At 43.5% G+C, this 10,046-nt stretch overlaps 1 protein-coding gene across 5 annotated transcripts in view; it reads right to left on the bottom strand.

Annotated features, from left to right (window-relative positions):
• Positions 1 to 2,572: 2,572 nt before the first annotated feature.
• The window catches only part of ARID5B (AT-rich interaction domain 5B), a 179,556-nt gene continuing 172,082 nt past the window's right edge, over positions 2,573 to 10,046 (bottom strand). For 3 of the 5 annotated variants that reach the window (XM_037804020.1, XM_037804019.1, XM_037804023.1), the window contains 2 exons: positions 8,650 to 8,953; positions 2,573 to 5,375 (listed from right to left, as the gene is read on the bottom strand). In XM_037804020.1, coding sequence (XP_037659948.1) covers positions 3,207 to 5,375; positions 8,650 to 8,953 — 2,473 coding nt within the window. In that variant the 3' untranslated portion in view covers positions 2,573 to 3,206. The remainder of the gene's footprint in view (positions 5,376 to 8,649; positions 8,954 to 10,046) is intronic. The other 2 variants (XM_037804022.1, XM_037804021.1) reach the window with 1 other exon arrangement.

Below are 10,046 nucleotides of genomic sequence, written 5' to 3'. Positions count from 1 at the left end.
TGAGAATTCATGCACCAGGTCAGAAAGTTGTAAAGTCAACAATGAGTTTTAACAAACCCTTCTGTATAAGCCCTGATAAACAAGTGAAATTAATCGCTTCTAGCTAGGAAATAAATAAGTCAGTCCTGTGGCAAATATTACAAGTTCGAATCACTTGCTAGGAGAAGACTTAATTCTGAAACTCGGTTGGGCTCTGTTTTTAATGTCGAGTTGCCAAAAGTTCAACCAGAAGTTGCATGGAGAGGTTTTTAAAAATATGATTTAAAAATCTCCAAATCTCCAATAAATCACGGACTTAGTGCAGTTTGAATTGCAACATTTCTTGGAAGCCACACTCAGTAAATAGATTTACGACTCCACTGCCAATTAGATTCCACAGTTTCCTTTACAAAACTACTAATAACAATGGTTTGATTGCACAAAGAAAGGCTTGTGCAATTCCATTCAATAATAAGGCCCCTTGAACTCAAACAATGCAAACAAAGCCCTATTTAAGACTTTTTAAAAAGTAGTTCTCAGCCCATGACGAATTCAATGGTCTTTTTTTGAAAGATTTCCAAGATTTTTGTTCAGAGTTTTAAAACAAATAACACACTGCTTCTGTTGGGAATGTATACCCCCGTGTTTCTCTTTATTTGTCCTGATATCTTGCCGGGGGTGCGAGCTTCCTCAGACAGAAACAGTGAGTCTCCTCTCGGAAGAGATGAGAAAAACAAAAGCTGGACTATGTTAACATTGTTTGAAGATGGTGTGACTGAATTTCAACACGGTGAAACCAGACTGAAATCACTGCAGTGGGGAAATGCCCCTTATCCCAAACGGACAGGTGAGCTCCAGCAGGGACAGACAGCCCCCGTTTTCTTTGAGAAATGAACTCTCATAGTAACCATGTATGATCTAGCCCACGTCTGCTGCAGAACCACCAGAGTTTCTTTTCTCTTCCATGTCCTCCAATTCTGTGACCATTCAATCTAGTGCAACTTTCTCATATGTGTCCTGGCTAGCGTTTTGCCAGCTGGAATTGAGATCCCCACCCCCCTCCCCAACTTGTGCAATAGCAGGATAATCTGCACTCACACATTTATAATCTAAATTCTACTAGTCTATCTATTGTTCTATTAAATATATATATATTATTCCACAGGAAGGTAAATAATTAATTGAAGCAAATGGAACTCTTAACACTGGATCTCTACATTCTTTTGATTCCACCTTTGGATATTAAGTATGTTACATTGTATATTTGGCTTCATATCATGGAGACATTTCAGTATAAATGCATGGCATGCATGGCTTTGTTTAAGAGCCGTAGTTTCATTGCTACCAGTTTTGATTATTTTGCAGTTGAGTTACCTATTTGGAAGTTGAAAATTGTCACCAATTTTCATAGAATTAAAAATCTCAGAGGTAAAAGGCTTGGTTAACTCTGGTTCAAATGTCTACTGGTAGTGTTGGGAGGGTGAGGGTGGGCTGGGGAGTTGGTCAAAACAGTCTTCAGCAGGGATGAACTTGGAAAGAAAATCCACTCCGTATCGATTGACTTTAATACACTTAGAAACGCGTCCGCCTTGATGGTACATCTTGGTAGCCAATGAAATAAAGTGGCAAGAATGACAACATACGTTCTCCACAACTTCTGACTGCTCGAACAGCCTGACCATTTATTTCCAACAATAAAAGAAAGACATCAGAATGTGGACTGTAGCACCAGGTGGTTAGCAAAATGAAATAAACCACCTTATGTGCATGCCGTGCATACGCAGAAAACTCACGGCCCACAAACCCAAAGACGATGGATTTCTTTTGAAATGGGTAATCCAGTATGCCAATTATCCCCAAAGATGTGGTCTGGGAGGTTCTTCTTGGGGATGAGAAGAAGCCAACTTGCTGAAGGCAATGTTGCTACCTATTACCTAGAAAAAGAAAGGGATCTGGCACCCAGGCCTCCAGCTGCTCCTTCTCTTCTGGACACTTGAGCTCCATCTTGTTCCCGACCCCCTCTTCCAGACCAGTTGAAGGGATCAGTGCGAAAACCAATGTAAATCATTTTGGCTCCTGTTCTAATTTCTGAAATTCCTAAAATATCTGTGCAGCCCACAAATATGTCCTTTAGACTCTGTTGTTATTCAGCGGCTTGCTGCCAATGAGGTTTCTGTTTTTATGATTGCTCTGGTATGTAGGACAGTTTCACAGCCTAGATAAGGTAAGTACAATCCTCAATATTTTCACAGAACCCAATACTTCAAAGCAAAGCATTTGGCCGGGTAAGCAGTGCATAAGCTCTTTCAACTATGCCATTTATGAGGAACAAAATCCTTAAGTTGTGGATCTGCAAAGGAACGTTCTTTGCACTATTGTGTGCTCGACTGTTTCTTTTTCATTTGTTCCACTAGGATCAGTTGCTTCAATTTGTAAACATTAACTTTACCACCCAAAGCTGCTCAAAATTATAAGATGTGGAAAAATTACAAACACACATCAACAACTAGGACAGTCAGTTAGCCTTTAAAACAAAACAAAACAAAAACAAAAGACCTGCAAACAAAGGCCATACTGTTTAATTAGGAAAAAAAAAAAAAAAAAAAAAAAAGGGACAAGAAGGAACTGGGAGAAAATGGAACTACCTGTATATAAATTAAGTGAGCAAACAGTGATACGGGTAGTTTTAAGAAGCAAATATATACAGTCAATTTAACAGTGTTTACTTCTCTGGATTGTTTAATAGTGTCAAAATGAAAGGTCTATTGAAGTTTCACTATACATTGCATTGATTGAACCTTAAAGAGTTTTATGAATGGAAGGGCATCTCTTGACATATGTTTGCCAGTCTCTCTTGCCCCTCCTTATGAAATGCCTGCCCCTTTTTTTGCCCCAGATTGTCTCCTGATCATATGAACTCAGATGGGATCCTCTAAGTTCTTCCTGGACATACAGAAATCCCTTCACAAAATCCACGTGCAAAGCAAAATGATCTGAGGGCACAGGAGCATCCTTGTTGGAAGGGGGTAGAAACTGACCAGCCAAGGCTGGAGTCATCCCAGAAAAATCAGGCTTATTCACCTCACCTCTCGGCTTCTGTGGCTGGGACTGATCTCACCCCCAGATTAGAAGAAATCTTGACTTCTAATTCTATAAGACATCAACCCGAGGTTAAGGACTGATGCTCTGTTGGCCATGCCCATTTTGGATGCTGGGTAGAGCTGGGCTTACAGTTTTGTACTGGGGTGTACGGACGACAGCTGGGAGGATGGAAAGGCAGCTTGAGGATTTATAGCAGCTAAAGGATAAATGCTGTTGTGCAAAAGGTCACCGTACGAACTTCCTACAGGTGTGGCCGCAGCCAAGTGTCTGTACAACTGCTGGGAATTCGTTGGTGATGTAAAAATTCCTCTTTGCATCACAAGCGAGTGGAAAGCCAGGGGCTGCATGAGTGGAGAGAGCACGGTCTGGTTTTTCAAGTACTGCAGAGAATGAGAATATCCAGCTGGGAGCCTGGAGTTGAGGCCCGAGTTACACAGGCTCCCAGAATACAAACCCGGGAAGATGGGCGAGGAGAGCGGGAGCTTGTGGCCTTCTGATCCACCTGCAGGATGCCCCCCGTGGGCTGCCTTGCTGCCTTCACACTCCTGGTCGGAGGCCTTCTCCTTCCCAGAGACCTCCTTGGAAGTGTCCAGAGGCGACACTGCCCGGGCCTTTTTCCCGGCAATCACAAGGTCCAAATCCTCCAGGCTGCGCTTGATGGGACGTGCTGCGCCAATGTTCTGGGGGCTCATTTTCCGGTGCAGGATGGGGTGGACCATGCCTTCCATCTTCCTGAAATTCTCCAATCTCACATGGTGGGGTTTTCCCGATCTTGAAAGGGATTCGGAGTATTTTTTGGGGGCTGACATGGTCATGGGTGATACCCGACAGGCTTTGGGGTGACAGTCTCGACCCTGGCTGCCGATGACCTGGAAGTGGGGGCCCCCTTTGCCTTCCTGGGGCCCGGTGGCCGAGGGGGCCAGGCCCAGGACCTTGCCGGTCAGTTTGTGCGGGTTCTTGGGCAGGCTCAGATCCGTGGGCTGATCGTCGGTAGGAGCTTCCGCTGCAGTGGACTTTTTGTCCTGCAGATGCAGAGAGGCCAGATAATTTACATGGAGCTTTTCGTGGTGCTTATGGGAAGGAAAAGAACTGTTTTCCGATTCTCTGTATATGTCCCTGGAAGGATACTTTGATGTCTGCTCACTATGAAGATGATGTTCGGTGTGTCTATAGAGGCTATGGAGATGGGGAGATGAGTAAAAATCTGCTAGGAAGCTAGGCATATGGGAATGGGGCAGTGCCCTCTTCTCTAATAGTTTATCCTTGCCCTCATGCATTTCTTGCTTCAGGACGTAGGAGTCAGCAAGGTTGCTAAGATGATGATGCTTGGAGAAGCTGCAGCGGTGCTGATCCGATCGACTCAGTTTGTCGTGCTTAAAAATGTCGTTGATGATCTTCCTCTCCTCCGAGGGCTTGCTTCTGAAACTCTGGACGTGCTGAATCACGGACGGCCGGTTGACTGCCATGTGGTCAGTGGTTTGCCCATGGTGGGCCTGTGACAAACCTGAGCACAGATCTTCCCTTGCAATGAGTTTCTTTTTGCTGATCAAAGGTGGTGGGGAGCCGTAGGGGTAACTGCTGGAGAGGCTGGCCCCGCTCACCTGGGACAGAAGTTTTTTCTTGGCCAGTGGGGACATGATGCCTGGGTTGCCCCTCGAGTAGAGCAGGGGAGTGTAATTAAGCCCATGGTTCTCGTTCATGGGCCCAGTCAGATCTTTGTCTTTGAACATGTCAAACGACTGGACCACGAGGACCTTCGGGGTCTGCTTCAGCGCACTCTGGATGTCGTCACTGCCCAGCTGGTCCACCTTCACAGTGCAGTTGGCGATGTAATCTGCCATTGCTGGCAGCTTGTCATCTTCCACCTCATTCTGGTTTGCCAATGGTGGCTGCGGGGTGGGGAAGCTGGGGAAGGATGCTTCTTGGAGTTCGTTCTCGGGGCTCTCTGTAAAGCAGCAGGGCTTGGGTTCTGGTTTTGAGTCCACAAGGGCAGTGGGAGAGCTGAGTGACTGTTTGCCAGCCCCGGCGATCAGGGCAGGATCCCTTTCAGGGGCCAGAGTTGCTGCTGGGAGTGGAGGGGCAGCTCCCTTCTCCGCCCTCTCCTCCACCACCTTCTCGCTGTTGGAACCCTGCTCTGTGTCGTCATCCTTTTCCCGGTCTGCTCTAGACGCCAGGGGCCTTGCTGCAAAATCCTGGTACCCTTCAGTTTTCTTCTTCATGTCTGCTGCTGAGAGAGGCTCAGGGATGCTCTTATGGTTTAAAGTCTCTTGTTCCTTCTCTTGCTCTGATGAAACCTGAGAAGACATTTTAAATGACAGTCAGAAGGAAGCCAAATACACCGACACGCTTTGCTATGAAATCGAACATTACACACAGCAGTTTTTCTTGAAAACATGCTTGTCTATCAGCTCACAGAGTTTCTGTAAAGCTTTATTACTCCCCAATCACAGCTCTAAACAAAAAAATCTAAATTACAGAAACGTTAGGGGAAATATGTATATTTGCTTTAGTCCCTTATGAGACACCGATCAAAATAGCAAAGTGTTACGTACTGATGGTATACAATCATATCCCTTCTTGATTCTAATATATAGTTTAATTCTGAGGTTGTCTTCTTGTCAAATCAGTCAATTATCCAAATGGGTTTTAAATTACATGTTGTGTTTTATGACACTACCGAGAAAGATTTTTTTAAAGTGTCTCTCTTTCAAAACTCCAACCAACCCCAGTGTCAACAACAAACAACAAACTTACCATAACTCCTTGCCTTTCTCTGAGAGAGCAGACCCTTTCCTAATGTACCCAATATGATGTCCTGAAAATGAGCCATCCTTCAATATCAAGAATTTCTACTTGGTGCCACATGACATGCAGATAAGCTAAAATATTGAAAAATCATGCAGATGCAATGGCAACCTGCCTACCTGAGAGGCAGAGGATACTCTTAAGACTTTCTAGAGTAGCCAAACTACGTTCCTATTGAAGCTAAAAATGAAGTTGTCACAATTCAGGCAGAGTACACGTCTACAAATACAGCTTTTCTGTTCACTGAAATAAATTATAGCCAATGAAACAGACCCTCTTTATGTGTCCCTATTAACAGGGTGTGGGCACAATCCGACCCATTCATTGCATTATGTAGCCCAGTGAACTCTGGCTTTAGGAGGCCATTCTGACTTTCCATCTGTGACCCAGCTGACTGACAAGGTCTTTCAAAATTGCTGTCATTCTGCCCTGACATGTCTTAGTGGAGGGCAGCCACAGACACTTGTAGGGAGCTGGTCCCTTTTCTCCCCCTCCATCTCATCCCTCACACTTTGTTTTCTGTTAAGAGAAGTGTTGACACATTAGCATCTCTGGGCAAGATTGAGAATGGTTGTGTAGTGATGCATAGGAAGAATTTAAGGACTCACTCTCATTTCACCAATGTTCCTTCCAAATCCACTAAAAGACATCGCTGCGTTTCGGGGATGGGTTACTAAGAGCCTTTGGTGGGCATTCTTTTTTTTTTTTTTTTAAATACTAATAGCTGCCTTTTGCTGTACAAATGTCATTATTTTTCTGCATTAAACAACCATCATTGGTTTCCTGAGCTTATACATTACATGAAAATACAGAAAAGTGAGTAAGGCAAGGGAATAATAAAAACTACTTTTAATTGCTAGTTTCTGATGGGGTTGTCATCTGAAGTGGAGCCACTGGGGACACTCATTCCAATTGAGGTTTCTATGACTTAAGTTTCCAGTTTACATGGAGTCCCAAGCTTTGGTTCTAAGACAGGTTTGGGAGATCTCTGAACACTAGGCAGAAAAAAGTAAAGAGCCTTTTTTCTAAGACAGCATTTTATGATCTGCCTTAGTAGGCTAAACTGTACCTTCCTGCCATGCAACTTGCAGTCCAAGTCACCTGAAGAAAATAGACATGACTAGAAGGGTTAAATAGTTGTTTTGACTAGAGGGTTTATCTCCATTGAGTTTACTGCTTCATATCGTAAACATCAAAAATTAAAAATTGTGAAAGCAACAATGACAATGATAAAATCTGGCAGGCCCCCCAAACCAAACACATCATCAATGAGAAGAAATAAACACACCTGGTCAATAACAAGGACCTGTGCTGGAGGTGAGGAGTGAATCTTATTATAATATCACCCTTGGAGAAACTGTGAGATTTCCCCAGTGCTCAGATAACCTGACCATGACAAGCTTTTGACACTTGAGATACTTACATTTCCCTGAAGGGACCTGTTGGAGCCCACTGGAAACAAGGAGCTGTCACAGCTTTTTAAGGGTTTCTAAGGACTCCCAGGCGGTCATTTCTCAACCTGATGGGCTCACTGCATGGGGTCAGAATTCCTCCCACCACTCACAGATGGACCATTTCAAACCCCATCCCCTCATTCAAAGGTCCTCTTGGTCCTCAGTTTGTCCCCTGGTGCTTTGGCAATGCTGTGCACATGGTATCTAACAGAACTCACGGATCTGGAACCCTATCGTAAATCACCAGGCCAACAGGATAAAGGAAGAACGGAATGTAAGCCTTAACTTGGAATTTCCTTGCTTTTGGCCATTTATGCTACAAGCTTGCAGATGTTTAAAAATCTCTGCATCATCTTTTCTTTTCCCTTTTTAATTACTAGAGCTTAAAATAATTATGAAACTAAACTGAAACAAAACAAAAAAAAAATCAAATTCTTCCTCTTGTGGTATTAATACTATCTTCTTATATAGAAGACAGTTGAATAAGTTAATTTCCATTTTGGAGGTTGGTGTGTGTGTGTGTGTATGCATGTATGTGTGTTTTAAGCCAGTGTTTAATTAAGGAGTCTCTTATGTGTTCATTATAAACCTGATTTTTAGGGGGTGTTTAATATCAGCACCAAAATTCCCTCTGGGGTTGAATCCTAGAACATGCTGTCTCCAAATGTGGCTGCTAAGTTTTTTTTTTTTTTTTTATGGGCAGCAGGGTTTTTTATTATTCATGTTGAAACAGAGCCCAGATCAGCCTCCATGACGGCTGTACGCTTACAGTAATGGCTCTACCAAAGAGCTACGGGGGGGCTGCGGATGGCAAGGGTTTGTTTTAAAAGGTTCAGAAACTACCTGATAACATGAGAAATAATAACGGTTTCAGAGGAACCATTTCAAAATTTCCCTCTAAATAATATGTATTTAAGATGCTTCTAAATAAGTCTCAACCCAAGGCTGTTACACAGCGGTCAATTATGGAAGGCAAACACGTCCCTAACGTTTCAGGACAGTCCTTCAGAGATGTGACTCATTGATTTCAACGTCCTCACTCCCCAGAGTCCCAGAGCATTTTACTGTCAGGCCAACTCCTCAGATAGGCTGGCCGTGAAATGGCCAAGAGGCCATGTCTTTCACACTGGAGGACTTCCCTTGGTTTCACAGAGCTGAAGCTCTGGCTCCTGTCTCAAAGTCGGAGCCTTTCCTGAATTCTATTTGTGGCCCATAGCTTTCAATACCATGCATTGCATTCTCACTCCTGAGCCAACTGAAAGATCCACTATTGGGGGAACAGTGATGTTTACATGATTTGATTTCTTACCCTAGCAATGCAAACGCACAGGGATAGAGCCATATATTCAGGGCTCCAGAAGACAGCAGCGGGACATGTGTTGCCGAGGTCTTCCTGTGGAGGAGAGCAACTCACCTCTGATGCATCTTGGGGCTTGGGGGCATTTTCTTTTTCTTTTTTGCTTTTGGGGTTTTCATGTTTGATGCGTTTGGTTCCTGACACTTTTGTTTTATTCTCATTCTCTTGTGAACTGTTCTCCTGTTTCCGAGGTTTGATTGGAGGCAGGGGCTTATCTTCCTCTCCTTTAATAAATCTTTCATATGGTAGGATTAATCTGAAAGGATATCAGAAGAAATGATCCGTCAGTTGGGGTAATTATGCAACATCGATGCTATGGAGGCTTATTTTCTTTTCTCAATACGAACAACTAATTGAATGATTCCATCTCCAATGACATTGATGCATTTCTAGAAACTTGCTTTGAATATCTACTTCCCTGGTCAAAATCAGTACCTGGTAACTTACCTGTCTGCAAGACTTCCTTTTGCTTTTGTGAACGTGTACGCCGAGGATACTAATGGAAGTATACAAGACTGACAGCGTCACCATCATTGCCCACACACCTGGCTATGCGCCAACAAGAACAACAACATCACAATGATACATTTACCATCCCATCAACAACTATTTGCTGAACACCTACTATGTGCCAGTATTGCTTTAGGCACTGAGATCCAGCAGTGATGAGACGTTCAAAGTCCCTGACCCACAAAGCTCAGATCTAGTAGGTAGTAGTACAGACCAGGTACATTATATAGATTCCTGTTCTCTCCACAACATCCCTACGGGGTATGATTATCCCCTTTCCAGCAGATGAGGTAACTGAGGCCCAAAAAGATTAAATAAGTTGCCCAACAGTCACACAATTTGTTAGAGGTGGAATGTGAAACCCATCAGCCTGCCTGTAAAGCCTATATATATATTTGTTTTCATGTTGAAATGTAGACCAGACACGTAGGACAAAGAGGTCAACAGAAGGCAAGGACAGTGTGGCTGAGAGAGCCGTTCATCCAGCAGCTTGGAGGGGGGAAGGTGACCCCAGTGTGCAGAGCTCTGCTTTGGGTGCCAGTAAAAAGGAAAGGCCGCGAGGGCCCCGGTTAGAATGAAGGCGGGTGGACCACGCAAGCCACAAAAATCAGAGGGCTGAAAAATTTAAGTATTTCAATTATATAACCTTTTAAACAAAGTACATAAAATTGCTTTAAAATGAGAAACATCAAACAGCTCTAGTTTTAATCTGTTTTCCCTTTGCGATGTAGCTCTTGATCTGAAAGGGAAAAATAGCTGATGTAATTAAAAGGGATGGATCGCATTACAATCTCGGTTTCAACTTCAGTGATTAAAGTTTTTATAATGCATTTGGTATG

The sequence above is a fragment of the Choloepus didactylus genome, chromosome 15 (assembly GCF_015220235.1).
Source record: "Choloepus didactylus isolate mChoDid1 chromosome 15, mChoDid1.pri, whole genome shotgun sequence".
Lineage (NCBI taxonomy): Eukaryota > Metazoa > Chordata > Mammalia > Pilosa > Megalonychidae > Choloepus > Choloepus didactylus.
Note: the sequence above shows the minus strand (reverse complement) of the source record. Positions and strands in the feature narration are given on the sequence as shown.